General features: G+C 42.4%; 1 protein-coding gene across 10 annotated transcripts; it reads left to right on the top strand.

The window, feature by feature from the left end:
- Nucleotides 1-44: 44 nt before the first annotated feature.
- Nucleotides 45-17,867, top strand: APTX (aprataxin). 10 transcript variants are annotated; one of them, XR_014061808.1, is made up of 10 exons: nt 45-90; nt 439-589; nt 5,999-6,135; nt 7,444-7,490; nt 7,725-8,027; nt 8,641-8,700; nt 9,511-9,737; nt 11,786-11,974; nt 16,606-16,709; nt 17,584-17,867. XR_014061808.1 is itself a non-coding variant. In XM_081518542.1 (9 exons), the coding sequence occupies exons 2-9, from the start codon at nt 441-443 to the stop codon at nt 17,736-17,738; spliced, it is 1,182 nt and encodes a 393-aa protein (XP_081374668.1). In that variant the 5' UTR covers nt 45-90; nt 439-440; the 3' UTR covers nt 17,739-17,867. The 10 variants fall into 10 exon arrangements, 6 of the variants coding, with proteins under 6 accessions (XP_081374668.1, XP_081374673.1, XP_081374676.1 ...); XR_014061810.1 differs by having other exon boundaries at nt 220-589; XR_014061812.1 differs by having other exon boundaries at nt 45-219.
- Nucleotides 17,868-18,808: the final 941 nt, after the last annotated feature.

Genomic DNA, 18,808 nt, shown 5'->3' with positions numbered 1-18,808 from the left:
CAGGTTGCTCTCCAGTTTGTCTTGCAACGTCATCCCGCAGCGCCGGAAGTGGAGGAGTAACGTGAGCTTATCGGCCTCAGCCGTCTCGAGGTAAGGCGGTTGTCGGCCTACCTCGTCTGCCTACCGTGTTGAGAGCTGTGAGTGTGGGCCTCAGTCGAGTGCACTGCTACCCCAGAGTAATGTTCCCTGAATAACGCTCTCACGGCTCTTTCCCGGCAGGTCAGCAGGCTTTGCTCCATCCTCGGGCTCTAAGGCCCTGGGCTTCCTATTTCTCTCCTGCCGCGTTTTGGCGGCTGGCGGCGCTTGTGTTGGTTCACCTGTGCGCCTGACACCTGAACCTAGCTTAGTCGGAAACAAGCAGAAGAAAGACTAGAGAGTGGGCACTGTCCGACCCAAGGAGGCTTCGCAGCCTGTCAGGAGGAACTTTGTTTTCTCCAGAAATGCTTCTTGAGAGGAACTTGAGAGCCCTTCACAGCATCCTCAGCTGGCTTTGTAGGAAGACCAGAAGAAGCAAGCCTTTTCTTGTGCAGACCAGTGATAGCGGTTCAACAAAGCAAGGCTGTAATTTCCTTGTGAAATTAATGTCCAGGTTTGGAGCCTTTTGAGAATTTGATATATATCGGGAGTCTTTAGAACACTGGGGACAGGACTTTTCTCTTGAGGGAGACAGAACGTTTGTGCCCTGTCACCTTCGTTGCAGGCAGTGTTGTCGGATGATCTTTTTACATTTCCTTATAGTGCCTGCTTTCATCCTACCTTCACTGTTAAAGAGAGTGGTAATGGTGTTGAATGCTGTTTTTTTGCCAGATGCTGAACTTTTTGCATCTTAATTTATACTTTGTGACAACATTGTGGTGTAGAGCCATAATTAATATCGTTTTCCAGCTGAAGAAATAAAGACTTAGCTTAAATAACTGGCCTCAAATTATACAGTGAGTAGTGGTGGAGGCAAGATTTGAACGTGAGCCCTTGGATTTCAGAGGTCTGGATGTTGTCCACTAATATACATTGATTGTCTTCAGCTGTTTCTCAAGTGCCCAGACACCTTACTCTGTTGTTATCTGCTATTTTAGGGAGAAAATTGAGTTCATCACATGTGGTTTCCCTCCAATTTCTACCCTTGCTTTCTCTGCATACACTCATCAAAGTTAATACCACCTATCTATACCTTTCCTTCAATATCAGAGGATGAACTGTCTCTTGATCAAAACAAATTCCTTTACCTTTGCTTCTGACCTTTCTTTTATATTTTCACCTATGGAAACCTAAGGTTTCCAAGGCTATGAAACCTGCTTTCATTTGTCTTTTCTTCCCTTGTCTATGTCCCAGTCATGTATAAACAAGATCAGGTTACTCAGATCCCTGTTCCTTATCTCCCAAGCCGGAAAGAAAAAGTTCTTGGTGATCCATCATCCTTTAGCTTGCATATAGTAACTCTTTTCCTTATCCAAACTTTTTATAGAGTATTCTAAATTCTGTATCCAACTCCTCACTTCCCATTCCCTTCTGTGGTCTAGCTTTCAGATCGATCATTCCCCTAAAATTTTATAGTCACCAGTGACTTATTATCAAACCAAATATACATTCTTCAGTCAATACGCTTCCTTGGTGGCTCAGACGGTAAAGAATCTGCCTGCAGTGCAGGAGACCAGGGTTCGATCCCTGAGTTGGGAAGATCCACTGGAGAAGGGAATGGCAACCCATTTCAGTATTCTTGCTTAGAGAATTCCATGGACAGAGGAGCCTGGTGGGTCACAATAGGGTCACAAAGAGTCGGACACGACTGAGTGACTAACACTTTCGATCATTACTGGATCCTTTAGCTGCTTTTCAGACATAGTGATACTTTTTACTCCTTTGCTTTTCAAGGCAGTACAATAAGCTGATTTATTCAACAAATATTTATTGTTATATACAGATGAACATGTCAAAGTGCCTCCTTCCCTTGAAGAGCTTACATTCTAGCTTTTTCCCCCAAGTGCTTCCCTCAACAGTAATTTCTCCTGTGGATAGTCTTTCCTCCTTGTCTAAAATATTGGATGTTTCCAAGGCTTGTGACTTTGGCCCACTGTTCTTTTTATGCTGTACACACTGCTTGAATGAGCACATCAACTAGCATGGCTTTAACTCCTTCCTGTATTCTCCCAAATTAAAGTGTCAGCTTAGACCTCTGCTGAGTTTCATGCTCACCTCTGGCTACCCTGCTGGACACATCTGCCTGCTAGTCCCACAGACTGTTCAAATATTGTCTTTTCTGCACTTACTCTTAGCACATCCATCACTGTCTTGTTGATTTTACCCTCTAAGTATTTCTCAAATCTGTGTTCTTTTTTTGTCTGTATTAATGTCTTACTTTGAACCTTCTTTCATCTGGAATATGATGGCCTTCTAACCGGTTTCCCTGCCTCTAGATCAATTCCCTGCATAACTATTCTTTACACTACCTACCATCCTCTCCCAAATGATCCTTGAAAACAAATCTGAGTCAAAGTCCTGCTTAATAATGTTTAAAAATCTGTCCTTTCATTCATCCTATCTTTTCTCTCATTAAGCAAATATTTATTGTTTACTAAATTGCAAAATCCATTAGAACTTCTAAAGTTTGAGCTTCTCAACCCATCACCCAGGGCTCTGCTTCATCTGGACCTGCCTGCATCTTCAGCCTCATTTTGACCTCGTACTTTAGGTTGCAGCAGCCCTGAACTTCTTCATGTGCACTGTGCTGTTCCTTTTGACTGAATCTTCTCTTCAATTCCTTCCTCCACTTCCTGCTCCTTAGCTAATTAGGCTGCCCACTTTCACCTAATTAACCCAGTTCATGTATAAGTCTCATTTTAGGCCCATCCCTTATAGGAAACCTTCCTTGACACCTCCTTTCTCCAAGGTTAGGTTGGGTATTCCAGCTTTGTCCTCCTACAACACCCTTTGCGTAGACCAGCCATTATACTTTCCAGATTTGTTGCAGGTATTTTTGAATCTCTCTCCTCCACAAGACTCTGAGTCTCTCGAAGACAGGTATGATGTATTATACCGCCATCATACAGTACAGTGAGACTTCTGCTGTCATAGAGCTGGCAGTTTATGGAGTTTTACTGAATGGGTTATATTGACAATTCAGGAACAGCCATCTTTCTGTGCTCCCCATATTCTAAAATACTTTGTTTCTAGAAGTTGGAACTGTAGGCTGAAATGGACCAAGATACTGCTTAAGGTTAGTTACATAAGCATTGTGTCGTCACTGCTTCAGCCTCTCAAGGAGTAGAAAATGGGAGCATTATAACATCAGAACTTTAGGGAGACTGAAGCACTTGAGTATGTGTGTGTAGGGCAGGAGGGGGAGTTCCTCTTATCCTGCAAAAGTCAGCCATGCTCTCAGCTGCCCATTGGATTCCCTCCTGTCCTTGCTCTTCAGCTATTCTCTCTCCAGGCTCCTTTTATTATTCCTGTGAGTCGTCAGTCAACACATGACTTATTTCCCAATGCTTAATGAAGATGTGCTTCACTGCCCATTCATCAGTTTCCATCAAGTGCAAACAGAGATCCCCCTGAGCACACAGCATTTAAAAGTGGGGGTTGCCTGTGGCACCATCATCACTTGACGCTCTGGGTCAAGGATTTTAGATTTACAGCTGGCTCTTCATGCTCTTGCATCAGCTTCTTCACAGAGGAGCTGCCTCTTGACCTCACACTGGCCCACGTTATATTAACAGCCTCCCGACTGACTGCTGACTCTAGATTTCTCCACTCCAGCCTGCCTACACACAGGGTCATTTCACCTCGCTATGCAACTCAGACCCTGGCAGTGGTCTCCTATGGATTGTTAAATCTCATGGCCTAGTTACTGTTCTTTCAACATCTTTGCCTTTTTTTGGTGACACTATGGGGCAGTTCCTCTGGATCAGCCAACTAAGGTCTGCTTCTCACCCCTCACCCATGGCTTGTCACTACTGAAATCTGTACAGTTACTTGTGCTTTTTGAAATGGAATGTCCACTACTACTCCTTCCTTATCGGTCCCCTTGGCTCTTGACCTTTTCTACTGCACAGTTTCCGAAGCCTTCCCTGACTGATGCAGTTTCTGTGATTGCATGTCCTCAGCACTCACTTGCTCACTCTGACTCGCATTGTCCTATCTTTGTAAATGGTAATGAAACTCCGATGCTTAAAAGTATGGTTTCTTTTCCCTTCCCTTTGGATACAAAGCTTGTGCAGAGGGGCTGATTAAGTGCTGCCTTGCCTGCAAGGGGCATTTCTCAGAGAGAGAACATTAGAGGGTGGAGCATTGGTAAGCTTCTGGAACTGAGGGAAGCATCCCAAAGATCTAGTCCTGTCCTCAGTTCCGTGCTCCCTGGTTGATCTCATCCTCTTCTTTTACCCTAAATTCTATGACATATTGATGCCTCTCAAATATATACATTCAGTTAAAGACAAATATTGCCTTTTTGTGTCAGAGCCGGTCATAATTCTTACAGCTTTAACAACCTTTGCCTTTATAAGCCTCCGATTCTTTCTCTTCCTTGAAACACTTTCAGGTTTACTTGAAACTGTGTCTCCCAAATTGCAATTCCTAAGACTCCAAATACAACACTTTATGTGTGTGTGTCAGTTGCTTAGTCGTGTCCGACTCTTCGCAATCCCATAGACCGCAGCCCACCAAGCCCCTCTGTCCATGGGATTCTCCAGGCAAGATACTGGAGTGGGTTGCCATTTCCTTCTCCAAAAGGAACTATAGAAGGAAAGAAAGTGAAGTCGCTCAGTCGTGTCCGACTCTTTGCGACCCCATGGATTGTAGCCCACCAGGCTCCCCCATCCATGGAATTTTCCAGGCAAGAGTACTGGAGTGGGTTGCCATTTCCCTCTCCAGAAACACTTATAGTCTCAAAAAAAAAATTATCCCCCCAGTCCTGTCCCCTCTCTGAGCTTTATACTGTATATCTCAGTGTGACTCTAGCATCTTTCACAGGCAACTTAATCTAATTGTGTTTCAATCTGAAATCATCCTTTCTTCGTTTATCTTTTATCCCCAATTTTGTGTCTTCTGTGTATTCCTCATTTTGGTTAATGAGTATTTCCAAATTAAACATCTTGGTTAGTGTCTCTCTTGTTATTCCCCAAGTCACCTTCACAGTTTTTCCTGGCTCTTTTTCCTCTTTATCCTCTTTGTTCAGGCCTCATCCCTCTCCCAAATTTCTTCTCTTTCTCTTCTACTCATAACTATGTGACCATGAAAGTTGTTTTACAAAAGTATCAGCACCTATGGTAGTGTCAGTGCAGGTTGTGTATTGCATAAAGGTGCTATAATCACACTTTAGAAATAGTAGGTTTGTATATTTATTATGACAGTCTTCTGGCAGATGGCAGTACAATGTATTGTTCCAACATCCATATGTTATGACAGTTAAGGACTAGAAACCTTGATGCCTGTGGAGAACATTCTCTGTTCTTATGTCCTCAGTTTTCTGTCAGGCAAACTTCTTGTCCTTTAAAACCAAGTGTTAATATACCTTCCTCATGAAGCCTTTTTTTGATACTCCCTACAGGAGTCAGTCATTCCTTTCCCAGGGCTAAGGCCATATGGCTACTCCCTTCTTATAATAGGCATTGCATTATGTTGTAATAATTGGTATATGAGTCTGCCCCGTTGTACTCTAGGCACCTGAAGGATAGGGACAGTGTTTCATCATTCTTTGATCCTCAGCAGGTAGCTTAATGTCCAGCATGTAGAGTATATCAATAAACATGACAAATATTTGATTGCATAACATGATTCAGGCACAGAAGTAAATATTTTACCCACTTTATCTTTTTTAATCCTCACAACACCTTCATGAGTCCTATTATTATCACATTTTATAGGTGAGGAAATTCAGACTAGGGAGGTGAAGCCTCTTGCCTCGAGAATGAGCAGCTGGTAAATGGCATGTGTGGTGGTGCTGGGGTGTGGCCCTGGAGGACATGTACTAGTTTTTCCAGTGCTTCTCTTGTGTTTTGTCACTCAGAATAATGATGCGGGTGTGCTGGTTGGTGAGACAGGACAACCGGCACCAGCGAATCAAACTTCCACATTTGGAAGCAGTCATGGTTGGGCGCAGCCCAGAGACCAAGATCACTGACAAGAAGTGTTCTCGACAGCAAGGTAATTGGTCACAGGACTGTGGAGATTACCGTGTTTGGTTCCTTCAGATAGTGATAATCAAAGATGCACTTTTCCTGAATGCTACTGATGAAAACCTTTTCTGTGCCAAATCAAAACTCAGCACCTGAGCTCTTTTGGGCTGATGACAGGGCCTTGTGCACTCCTGATTCCACCCTCTGAAAGTGGGTTCATATTCAGAGTTGGGAGCAGGCAGGTTCCATCCTGTACTATGGGGTGGTGGACTGAGTCCTTGCTCCACTTTGCCCAGGGAGGTTCCTCGTTGGGCAGGGAGACAGCTGAATTCTGGGATTTCCAGGTTGAAACCAGGTCTGAGAAGTGATGGTTTCATCCTTTACACTTCGCCATACACAGAAGGAGCTATATGGCACCTGGCTCTTGGAATGTCTTTTTTGGAATTTAATGAAATGAAAGTCCTTAGGAAGAATCTTTACCATGTGCCTCATTTTTTTTTTAAACCTGTAAACTCCAGACGTGCTCACTGCTACCAGGTCTCCCTCTGCAGTGTGTTCCCCATGGCAGGGATTCTTGATACTTGGAGTCTGCAGCAGTGATTCTAGTTTTCCCCACAGGTTAATATAAATGGGCAAAAGATACCACTTCTTGCTCTCTGTCCCCCTTGTCACGACAGCAGCTGTAGGGGTGTGTATGTCAGCCCGTCCTCTGCCTGTCCTCCCTGGAGAGCAGCTAGGATGTCTCTCCTTTGCTCCCTGTCTCTTGCCAGAATTTTTTTGTTCACATATCTGAACACAAGTGGTTGGTGTTACTTCTTCCCACACATGCTCAGACTGTTCTGTCCCAGCAGTCCTCTTTCTAGAATAGTCTCTGCACTCTTCCTACCCAAGGCCAGCTGAACTTCAGTTTCCCAGGAATGTATCTTTTACCTCTTTTCTCTGTTGAAGGTTTCTGATCGTGTCATGTAATAGGAGAAATCTGATTTGATCCTGAGCTATAAGAGCTTGTGAGGGAATTGAGTTCCATCCCCTGATTTCAGAGCCCATGATCCTGAGTGGGTCAAGGGCTCTGAATTAGGGAGACTTGTGAGGATTCAGTGACTCTGCCTTATAGAGATATTAGCAGTGCTTGAGGGAGATGTACACTGTTGGGTACTGTATGGAAGGACCTGGAGCCCTAGTCCCCTGAATAATGAATGATTTTGCTTATAGGTCTTAGAGGAAACCCTTGTCACATTGCTTCCTAGAGGGAGGCTCCATTGTCTTGTAGGGATAATAGGAGCAAGTTGCTGGTTCTTCATGGCATTTGGGTTTACCTTTTTTCCATCTCTTTCAGTACAGTTGAAAGCAGAGTGTAACAAAGGATATGTCAAGGTAAAGCAGGTATGTCTATTTGTATCTTGGATTTCCATGGTCTACTTGATGATTGTCTTACACTGTTGACTTTAGAGTGTCTGTGCCAGCCAGTAAAGGCTCCTTGGTCACGTGTGGAAGTGACAGAGTAACAGAAGTGAATATGAAGCATAGTACTGGGCATGTAGTAAGTGGTGAACATAGGAGTAGCTGTATTCCAAATGACGTTACTGCTATTATAATTATTTTCTGGTTATTCCATAGGTAGGGGTCAATCCCACCAGCATTGACTCAGTCATAATTGGGAAGGACCAGGAGGTGAAGCTGCAGCCTGGCCAGGTCCTCTACCTGGTGAATGAACTTTATCCGTATAGTATAGAGTTTGAGGAAGAGACAAAGAGCCCTGGGCTGGAGACACATAGGAAGAGAAAGAGGTCAGGCAGTAACGATCCTACAGAAGGGGATGCTGCCCCAGAAGCTGAGCCCAGCACAGGACTGGAAGCTGGGAGCAACTCTGGCCAGTGCTCTGTGCCTCCAAAGAAGGAAAAAAAGGCACCCACCAAAAAGGTGAGGGAAGAGTGCTGGATGGGTGGCATGGAGAGTAAATAAAATGTAATATTGCTTAATTGTTTAGTACGCAGTCAAGCCCAGACACGCTTGAGGGATTATTATGATGAGAGAGTCACTTGTTTATGTCCCTAGTCACTGGGATGAGTATCCCTTTATGTACTTTTCTCCTGAATTCCTGAGGTAAGCCACTTGAAGGTAGGGTGATTGTGGCAGTGTGCTTCACATTGAGCTACTAAAATAGGTCAGTCATCTGTCTCTCTATACAAGGTTAACACTGCAACACTCTTCATAGATCCCGTGATTCACATCCTGGTGTCAAAGTGGAAACTTAGGCTGTAGATGAAGTGGGAGAGGGGAAAGAAGATGCAATTCACACTCTAGTGTGTCCAGCCTCTGTCTAGACATGCAGCTCTGAATATGGGAAGAGAATGGGAATGGCTTATGGTTTATAAAGGAAAAGATTGAGGTAAAGGGATTAATTTAATTCTTAAAGACTGACCTTATTTCCAAGTTTGGTTGGACTTTGCTGACATCCAGTATTAACTAATGCCAAATTTAACCATCTTGTTTACAGTTTACACTGTTTTTTTTTGTTGTTTGTTTGTTTTAGGAATCCTTAGGCCACTGGAGTCAAGGCTTGAAGATTTCTATGGAGGACCCCAAAATGCAGGTCAGAATAAAATTTTGGTATCGAAATACTTTTCACAATGTACATGATCACTCCATAGAGGTCATAACTACAAGTGAAATCAAAGGAGATCAGTCTTTCTGAATGAGGTTTGTTTTATTAGGCTATTTTGTGAGATCAAGTGGCTTTTCTCATTGTCAGTAAGTTACAACTGGAATTCTATAGAGAGAAAGCTAAGTTTTTCAAATGCGTATCTTCTCTGCATTGTTCCTCCTAAACTTCTGGGTACTATTATGGGACATTGTGTTAAACTTAGTGTGGTCCCTTTCAACAAAGTGTCAGTTACTGTCTGGTGACTATAGTTATGGCTCCCCTGGTATTAATAGACATCATCCTGGGAGGGGTCTGAGTTCTTAAATTACATCCTGGGATGACAGGGGGCAAGATCTAATAGGGCTTCTTGAAACACATGTGTGTGAGTCATGTGGTCTGCTGGGCTAGAGTGGAGAAGAGTGCATTTGAATTCAGACCTGCAGGGGCTTTGCATCAGTTCCTCAGGAACTGTTCAGTAGTGTGCCTCTTTTCTGTGCTCTGCGTGTGATGGTGACTGAAAACACAGGAGTCAACTAGGTCTGTGTTGGCATTCTAGACTTCCCACTTGGTATCTCTGTGACCTGGGACATGACACAGCTTATCTGAGTCTCTGTGCTCTCATCTGTCAAAATTGGGATCCTAAGACCCTCTTCACAGGATTGTGGCAGGAATTAAGTACATTAGTGAACCTGACAGTACCTGGCACACACAAGGTGTCCAGTTGATGTCTCTTTCTCTTCTCTTGTGCCCCTCTGCTAGGTTTACAAAGATGAGCAGGTGGTGGTGATAAAGGATAAATACCCCAAGGCTCGTTACCACTGGCTGGTCTTACCTTGGGCCTCCATTTCCAGCCTGAAGGCTGTGACCAGAGAACACCTTGAGCTCCTCAGACACATGCACACTGTTGGGGAAAAAGTGATTGCTGACTTCGCGGGGCCCAGCAAACTCCACTTCCGACTGGGCTACCACGCCATTCCCAGCATGAGGTGAGCCTCGTGGGGAGTGCTGGGGTGTTCTGCTTCCATCTCGGTGGCAGATGAATTCAGCCTAGATCTGCTGAGTGTGCTGGTCAGCCCGAGGTTCAGGGGATTGGGAAACTTGCATGCTTTTGCCTCACTTGCTTGCAAGCCTTGAGTTCCTACTTCTGCTTATAATTTGATAACATACAGTTCTTTGTTCTTCTCAAATGTAAACTCTCAGAGCCTAACTTACAAACCAGATGAAGCAGCTTTATTACCTTCAGGTGAAGAACTATCACCTGAAGGTAACAAAGTGACTTTTATCAGATATTTCAGAAGTATCAATAACCTCTAAATGATTAGGGACCATTGCCTTGAAGGAGAAAAGCATCACTGACTTCTTTCATGACAGCTTAGATCTCAGATTTAAGATAAAATGAGAAAAAAGTGTAGAGACTGTTATCCTTTGGCTCATACCTGGAAGGATTCAGAAAGGAATGATTGATACTTTTCAAAGAATGCAAGCAAGGCAGATCTCCAGTTCTTTTGAGTTAAGCAACAAGATAAGTGGACTAGTGTCGGAGCCAGCCGACGAGTCAACGTAGGCACGGACGCGGGATTCCTCGGCTGAGAAAAGAAACAGACACAGAGAGACACAGACACAGCGGGGCGTTGAGAGGATCACTGCAACCTGCAATGCCAGTGATACCTGTTTATTCTCACACACAGAATTATATACCCTTATACCAGGAAATTCTTATACAATACTATTATTAAAAATTACCTAAGTAACATGCATCAGAAATCACCTAAAAAACATAAGTCTATTAATCAAATTCCCATGATTTTCCCATGATTGTTTCTCAGGACTTAGGTCATAAAAGCCATCTGTCCTGTGTCAGATGCGCTCCAGAAAGCTGCAAGGAGTTTCCCTAGTAAACAATAAGAGGTGGCGGGACAGAGAACTATGTCTGGACTCGACCCTTGAGTTAACAAAGGCAGCCCCAGCTCTCAAAGCAGAGCCTGCTTGTCAGGTTGCCCTGGAATTAACCCTTGAGTTAACAAGGCAGTTCTTCAAGGCACGTCCTGCTCGCAGGTTGCCCCCCGCAGACTAGTGCAATTTCTGAGTTTTTATTTTGGGGTGTTTTCTTGCGGGGGTGTAAAATATACATAATATAAAATTTATTATTTTAACAGTTCAGTTGCATTAAGTACATTCACATTGTCTTGCAACCATCACCACCATCTATTTCTAGAACTTTTTTCATCTTCCTCATCTACCCCTCAAACCCCTTTCCTCCAAGCCCTGGCAACCACCTTCCTACTTTCTGTTTCCATGAACTTGACTACCCTTCACTTTCACTTCAGGTACCTCCTGTAAATGGGATTATATAGTATCCGTTGTTTTGTGGCTGGCTTGTTTCACTTAGGATAGTGTCATCAAGGTTCGTCCATACTGTAGCATGTGTCAATTTCTTTTGTTTTATTTAACCACCCAACATTCTTTACATTTTATTAGGTGGCTAATTGTGACTTAGGTTACTGGCCACTTTAACACATGAAATTTTTGTGCTGAATTTTTTCCCCATCCATATTCTTTCTTTTAAATCAAGGCATAACTTACATACAATAAAATGCATGGTAAGATCTGTAGTTTAATCAGTCTTGACAAATGTATATGCCATGTAACTAACTATCACTGTGATCAAGACAAAGAACACAGAACATTTCTATCATCTCCCGGGAAATTCTTTTGTGCTCCTTTTTCTTTAATCCTCCCCTTAACCTCCAAGTGCTGTTCTCGTTTTTTTCAGCATAGATTAGTTTTGTCTGTTCCAGAACGTCATATAAATGAAATCATACAATGTCTACTCTTTTTCTGTCTGGCTTTTTTTGGTCAGCCAAAAAAAGATTTTGAGATTCGTGCATGTTGTTGTGTGTATCATGGATATACTTCATTTTTTTGTTCTTGTGTAAATACCTAGAAGGGGAATTGCTAGGTCCCAGGGTGGAAATATGTTGTATCTTATTTAAAAAATATTTTTAAATTGTTAAAACCTTATTCACAACTATAGGGCAGAAAGTCACGCATGATCCTATTTCCCTAATGCTGTATACCTCATGACGACAGCCCTTGACCACAGAACCCTTTTCACATAGCAGTTGTGATGTCCACACCTTTTTCACATAATGGATGCTGTTGTTCTAAGGAGAATGCTAAAGGCAAGAGCTGCGACTGGTGTGAGTGGGAAGCAAAATGAGCAGTAAGTTGTCAGGCACATATCCTTTTATGATCACTCTTTAGAAGTTTGAATAAATTAAACCTAGGAAGGAAAAAGTAACAAATTAAAATTTTTTTCTATTGTAAGAGTAATATATTTTCAATTTAGAAAATATAAAATAAAGTATGAAGCAGAACAAAGATCTTCCATAATATCACCACTAATTAAACTCTTGACCTTATTCGAATTTCAGCCATCATTCTTTCCATTTTTTTTCTGCTCCAAGATCCCACATTGCATTTATTTGTTGTCTTGCCTTAGTCTGCTGATCTGTGACAATTCCTCCTCCTGTTCTGGTTTTCATGACCTTGACACTTTTGATGAGGACTGGCTAGTTGTTTTATCGGATGGCTCTCAATTAAAGTTTGTTTGATGTTTTTTCATGATTAGATTGAGGGTTTTTTTTTTTTTTTTTTGCCAAAATACCCCAGAAATGATACTGTGTCTTCTCAGTGCATCATATCAAGGCGTGCATGATGTCGATCGAGACAGTTTGTTGCTCCTGATGTTCACCTTGATCACTTTATTAAGGTGGTGTCTGCCAGGTTTTTCTACTCAAAGTTGCTATTTTTCCCTTGTAATTAATCAGTATCTTGGGGTGGGGGGGGATGTTCTAAGACTATGCTACTAAATTTTTTTCTCCTCAGACTTTCGCCCAGTGATTTTAGCATCTACTGGTGGATCTTGCCTGCAACAGTTATTATTGTAGTGTTTACTTCATGGTTATTTTATGTTTCCCTCATGCCTTCTAATTTATTAATCAGAATTTTTCTGTGTGGAAGAGTTGTCCTTTCTCCCCCATTATGTTCTTATTCAATACGTGTATGGACTCATGGATATTTATTTTATTATATAGGTTTTAATTTAATCTGTTTCTGTTTAGTTTCTTGCTTATATTATTCCAGCGTTGGTCATTGGAAATTCCTTTAGGTTGGTTCCTGTATCACTTTGACATGCCCCAAACATTTTTTGAGCACATCTTTTTTTCTGGCCCCTTACTTTTTGTAACAAGGTATTATTTTTCCTATTCTAGCTCTGGAATGAACCACTTCTCCAGAGAACCATAGTTCCTTTTATTGGAGGATGACGTAAACCAAGACTAGATCATGAGGTTTCTATAGAGAGAAATGGTTGGTTCCAGAGTGTCTTTGCTTCTAGATTCTCTCAGCAGATGGAACTAGGAAATACATGCATGAATCCTAGCCCACACAGATACATACACCTCTCTATTTCTCTGTTTACCTACCTGTGTATGTGTATGAAAAAACGTGAGTTCATGCTGATACTTCTGATCCAGTCCTGTTCCATAGGTTCATTCTTGTCTTTCCCTTTCCTTTTTTGTGATTTCTTTCTCCAGTAGTGAGAAATTTGGCTCTCATTAGCTACAGTTAATTCACTTATGTATTCATTCCCAGTATAAACATAAAATAGTTGCAGAATTGCTTATCCTCACTCACGTGAGAAAGACATTTACTTACTAGAGTACAGTATTTGTATAGTGTTCTTTTTATCTTTACAGAATCAAGTCAAAATACTGTTTTCCAAACTTAATTAGGTTAGTTATTTTCTTCCTGACCTCCTTCAGTGTGGTTCCCTTTTTATTTGTAATACAGTTAGTATTTGTTACTGCTTGTATTTGATTTTAAATTCCCACATGGTACTGGTTGGTTTTGATGATTTATTGGGGGAATGTGAAATATTACTGATTCTGAGTCAAAGCTTTACAAAAAGTCATCCTTCTTGGTTTAACAAGTCCTAAAGAGAACTGTTGGTTTTCTACCTCAAACCTGCTTTTCCCCTAAGCTTCTTCATCCCAGCAAGTGGCACCTCCCCAAACCCACATCTAATCCATTAATTGTTCCTGTTGGTTCTGTTCCAAAATGTATTCAAAATTGGATTGCTTCTTGTCATCTCCACCGTTATAGCTCCTGTCTGAAACATGATTATTTTTGGTTTGGACTGCTGTGGCAGCCTCCTAACTTCTCTCTATATCCATCCTTACCCTTCCTACAGTCCTTTCTCCACACAGTAGCCAGAGTAATCTTTAAAGTATCAAGCAGATCATAGCACATGTGTGTGTGCCAAGTCACTTCAGTTGTGTCCGACTCTATGTAACCTCATGGACTGTAGCCTGCCAGGCTCCTCTGTCCATGGGATTCTCCAGGCAAGAGTACTGGAGTGGGTTGCCATGCCCTCCTCCACGGGATCTTTCTGACCCAGGGGTCGAACCCACGTCTCTTATGTCTCCTGCCATTGGCAAGCAGGTTCTTTACTACTAGCACCACCTAGGAAACCCAGATAATAGCACTACCCAGCTTAAAATCCTTCAGTGGTTCCCCAGTATAATCAGAATAAAGTTCAAACCCTCTGCCAACCTATAAGACCCTTTATGATCCAGTTCCTCCCTAGTGTCTGCTCCTGGTTTCCAGCCATTCCGGCCATTATTTTCTTTCTGCCACTCAGTTGCACCAAGCTCTTTTTCATACCAGGGCCTTCACACGTGGTCTCTCCACTCCCTGAAACTCTCTTTCAGATCTTTGCTTTCTCAGTTCAAATCTCTGCCTGGGAAAGGTTTTCCGTGAACATCCTAGCTACTTGAAGAGACAGCTTCTACCCCCTAGGCACTCTCTATCCCATCTCCCTGTTTTGTTTTTTCTTAGCATTGTTGCAGTAACATTTTGAATTTTCCTTGTTTATTTGTTTACTTATTAATTATTTATCTCCCTTCATTACAGTATAATTTCTATAAGGACATAGGCCTTTCCCATCTTGTTCACTGCTAAATTCCCAGTACTAGAACAATGCTTGGCTCTAATAGGTACTTCATGAGCAGTTCAGTTCAGTTGCTCAGTAGTGTCCCGACTCTTTGCAACCCCGTGAACTGCAGCACACCAGGCCTGCCTGTCCATCACCAACTGCCAGAGTCTACCCAAACCCATGTCCATTGAGTCGGTGATGCCATCCAGCCATCTCATCCTCTGTTGTCCCCTTCTCCTCCTGCCCTCAATCTTTCCCAGCATCAGGGTCTTTTCAAATGAGTCAGCTCTTTGCATGAGGTGGCCAAAGTATTGGAGTTTCAGGTTCAACATCAGTCCTTCCAATGAACACCCAGGACTGATCTCCTTTAGGATGGACTGGTTGGATCTCCTTGCAGTCCAAGGGACTCTCAAGAGTCTTCTCCAACACCACAGTTTAAAAGCATCAATTCTTCTGCCATCAGCTTTGTTTATAGTCCAACTCTCCAATCCATACATGATCACTGGAAAAACCATAGCCTTGACTAGACGGACCTTTGTTGGCAAAGTAATGTCTCTGCTTTTTAATATGCTATCTAGGTTGGTCATAACTTTCCTTCCAAGGAGTAAGCGTCTTTTAATTTCATGGCTGCAATCACCATCTGCAATGATTTTGGAGCCCCCAAAAATAAAGTCAGCCACTATTTCCACTGTTTCTCCATCTATTTGCCATGAAGTGATGGGACCGGATGCCACGATCTTAGTTTTCTGAATGTTGAGCTTTAAGCCAACTTTTTCACTCTCCTCTTTCACTTTCATCAAGAGGCTCTTTAGTTCTTCTTCACTTTCTTCCACAGGGGTGGTGTCATCTGCATATCTGAGGTTATTGATATTTCTCCCAGCAATCTTGATTCCAGCTTGTGCTTCTTCCAGCCCAGCGTTTCTCATGATGTACTCTGCATATAAGTTAAATAAGCAGGGGGACAATATACAGCCTTGATGTACTCCTTTTCCTATTTGGAACCAGTCTGTTGTTCCATGACCAGTTCTAACTGTTGCTTCCTGACCTGCATACAGGTTTCTCAAGAGACAGGTCAGATGGTCTGGTATTCCCATCTCTTTCAGAATTTTCCATAGTTTATTGTGATCCATACAGTCAAAGGCTTTGGCATAGTCAATAAAGCAGAAATAGGTGTTTTTCTGGAACTCTTGCTTTTTTATGATCCAGCAGATGTTGGCAATTTGATCTCTGGTTCCTCTGCCTTTTCTAAAACCAGCTTGAACATCTGGAAGTTTGTGGTTCATGTATTGTTGAAGCCTGGCTTGGAGAATTTTGAGCATTACTTTGCTAGCGTGTGAGATGAGTGCAATTGTGCGGTAGTTTGAGCATTCTTTGGCATTACCTTTCTTAGGGATTAGAATGAAAACTGACCTTTTCCAGTCCTGTGGCCACTGCTGAGTTTTCCAAATTTGCTGACATATTGAGTGCAGCACTTTCACAGCATCATCTTTCAGGATTTAAAATAGTTCAACTGGAATTCCATCACCTCTACTAGCTTTGTTTGTAGTGATGTTTCCTAAGGCCTGCTTGACTTCACATTCCAGGATGTCTGGCTCTAGGTGAGTGTGAGTGATCACACCATCGTGATTATCTGGGTCATGAAGATCTTTTTTGTACAGTTCTTCTGTGTATTCTTGCCACCTCTTCTTGATATCTTCTGCTTCTGTTAGGTCCATACCAAAAATATTCTTAAGTGAATAGATGAATGAATGGAGTTAAGTGGTAACACTGTCCATATTTTGCATACCCATACTTTTACTTTTTGGCATTTTGATTAAGCTAGGTTTAATGGTAAATCTTTGTTTCCTCTCAACTAGCCATGTACACCTCCATGTGATCAGCCAGGATTTTGATTCTCCTTGCCTCAAAAACAAAAAACACTGGAATTCTTTCAATACCGAATACTTCCTCGAATCACAAGGTAAACAGTGTTGTTTAATTTTTACATTTGTTTTAGTTTCTCAGATGTTCTTATACTTGATTCAGTTGTTTCCCTACATAATAACTTGGCTTTGAAAACTCATATACAACTTTGTGTTGCCTATACAGAGAACTCCATTAACAGAAACTTGATTATTTGGATTTTAGTAGGATTGCCACTTTGCTGTGAGCAGCCTTCTTGGCGGATGTAGAATGCTGTTATGTCAGAGTCAGAAAAAAATTCAATGGGGGGCTTCAGAGGTTTTCCAGAGAATTATTGGAGTTCATGGATCTGAAAGCTCTAGATAGTTTTTTGTTTCTTCTGCCAGCAGCTGGGAGGAGCTTGGAGGCTGCCTTGTGTCAAAAGTGGCTACTTAAGAGGGAAGTCTGTCTAGATGTAGAAAGGAAGAATTTTCCATTGTGTATACTGTGGAACTTAAGTATTCTGGAATGTTAATGATGACCATGGACTAACTAGGGGTAAAGCCCTGTGATAATAAGCCTTTGACATAGTAACATGGATTGCTTAGAATGTATCCTAAAGGAACATAATTATCTCAGAAATAGGTTGCTCAGGGAACTCCCTGGTGGTCTAGTGGTTAGAACTCCATGCTGTCACTGCTGAGGGCCTGGCTTCAGTCCCTGGTTGGGGAACTAAGATCTCACAAGCTGTGTGGTGCTGCCAAAAAAATCAAACAAACAAAATCCATTGCTCAGATTTAGAATCTGACCAAGCATATTTTCCCAGCAGTGAATGTAACCTCAAGTTTACTCGATTTAAGGATACTTGGCATATTTGGAATCAGGTTTTCCTTTTTTTTTTTTGTATCTTGGCTTTCCAAAGTAGCTGGACTCTGAACATTTTTCCCTTGCAGCTGTGATTGAGATGGTGCAAGAGGCTGGCAGAGTGACCGTCCGAGATGGGATGCCCGAGCTCCTGAAGCTGCCCCTCCGTTGTCATGAGTGCCAGCAGCTGCTGCCTTCCATCCCTCAGCTGAAGGAGCATCTCAGGAAGCACTGGCCCAAGTGAATTCTGTGGAGCCTGACCCTCTGCAGCACGTGTGCCTGATTGTTTAGAGCAAATTCCTGGCACCTGTTCTGGATTGCGTGTGAACTTTCATTTCTTGAATTAAAACATGTTTTTTTCTTTTTTTACAAAGCTTGTTGTATTTCTGAGTGGCCACAATATGGCGTGACCTGAAATAGTTCAGGAATTAAGAATTTGGGTTTGTCATGGGTGTGTTCTCTGCTGAGGGTGGCAGGGATAGGCCTGGCCCACCATCTCCAGGAGTCACGTCAGGTCTGACTAATGGGGGGCAAAGCCTTGTTCAAACTGACCAAACACAGGATACGGAAGCAGAGAGCTACTTATAAAGTCCTGTTCCTTACATTTATTCTCTCTCCTCAGAGGCAGGCAGTGCCATGTTATTAGAGCAGCCATAATAATTTCTTGTTAACCCCGAAGGCACTGATTGTTCTCTGATCCTAATCTTGTCTGTAATATTCTCTCTCTTTCTCTCTTTCACAGGGGAGACTTTGTTTCTTCTGTCCCCTTCATTCCTTTCCATTATCCAAATGCTTCTTTCTCAGGAAGCCTGTCTCATCAGTTCTCCTTCACTCTGAGCAAACAGGCTGATGGCAAGGTGCTGCTAAGTCGCTTCAGTCGTGTCCGACTCTGTGCGACCCCATAGACGGCAGCCCACCAGGCTCCCTGTCCCTGGGATTCTCCAGGCAAGAACACTGGAGTGGGTTGCCATTTCCTAAGGTAGAGGGATGGAATTTTCTTCTAATATCAGGAGTTCTTGGATAGTAAGGAAATACTCAGCAATATGTTTGTTCCATTTCAGTGGTCAAGTCTTCTTGGTTGGCCTGCTTGGATCTGTTGTCTGATTAGGTAATTGAAAACTATCAGGAGTTCAGCTAATAGTCACAGAATCAGTTCTAATGCACAAAAAAGTAGTTGTTGAATGAAAAAGTTGCCTAGAACCTCATGGCTTCACTTTTCCCTCAGAACAAATTTGGATAGAACAGTTGGATTAAGTTGATTTTTGGGTAACATCAGAACTAAAGGTGAAGGGAAATCTAAAACATTATTTTGAT

Source organism: Giraffa tippelskirchi, chromosome 1, assembly GCF_054371585.1.
Source record: "Giraffa tippelskirchi isolate mGirTip1 chromosome 1, T2T-mGirTip1v1.2.pri, whole genome shotgun sequence".
In the NCBI taxonomy this organism is placed as follows: Eukaryota; Metazoa; Chordata; class Mammalia; order Artiodactyla; family Giraffidae; genus Giraffa; species Giraffa tippelskirchi.
This window is presented reverse-complemented; position numbering and strand designations above follow the sequence as displayed.

Coding starts and splice junctions, on each gene's coding strand:
- APTX (XM_081518542.1), top strand. CDS start 441: ATGCTTCTTGAGAGGAACTTGAGAGCCCTTCACAGCATCCTCAGCTGG. Junction 8,028..8,640: donor AAAAGGCACCCACCAAAAAG/GTGAGGGAAGAG, acceptor TGTTTGTTTTAG/GAATCCTTAGGCCACTGGAG. Junction 8,701..9,510: donor TGGAGGACCCCAAAATGCAG/GTCAGAATAAAA, acceptor CCCCTCTGCTAG/GTTTACAAAGATGAGCAGGT.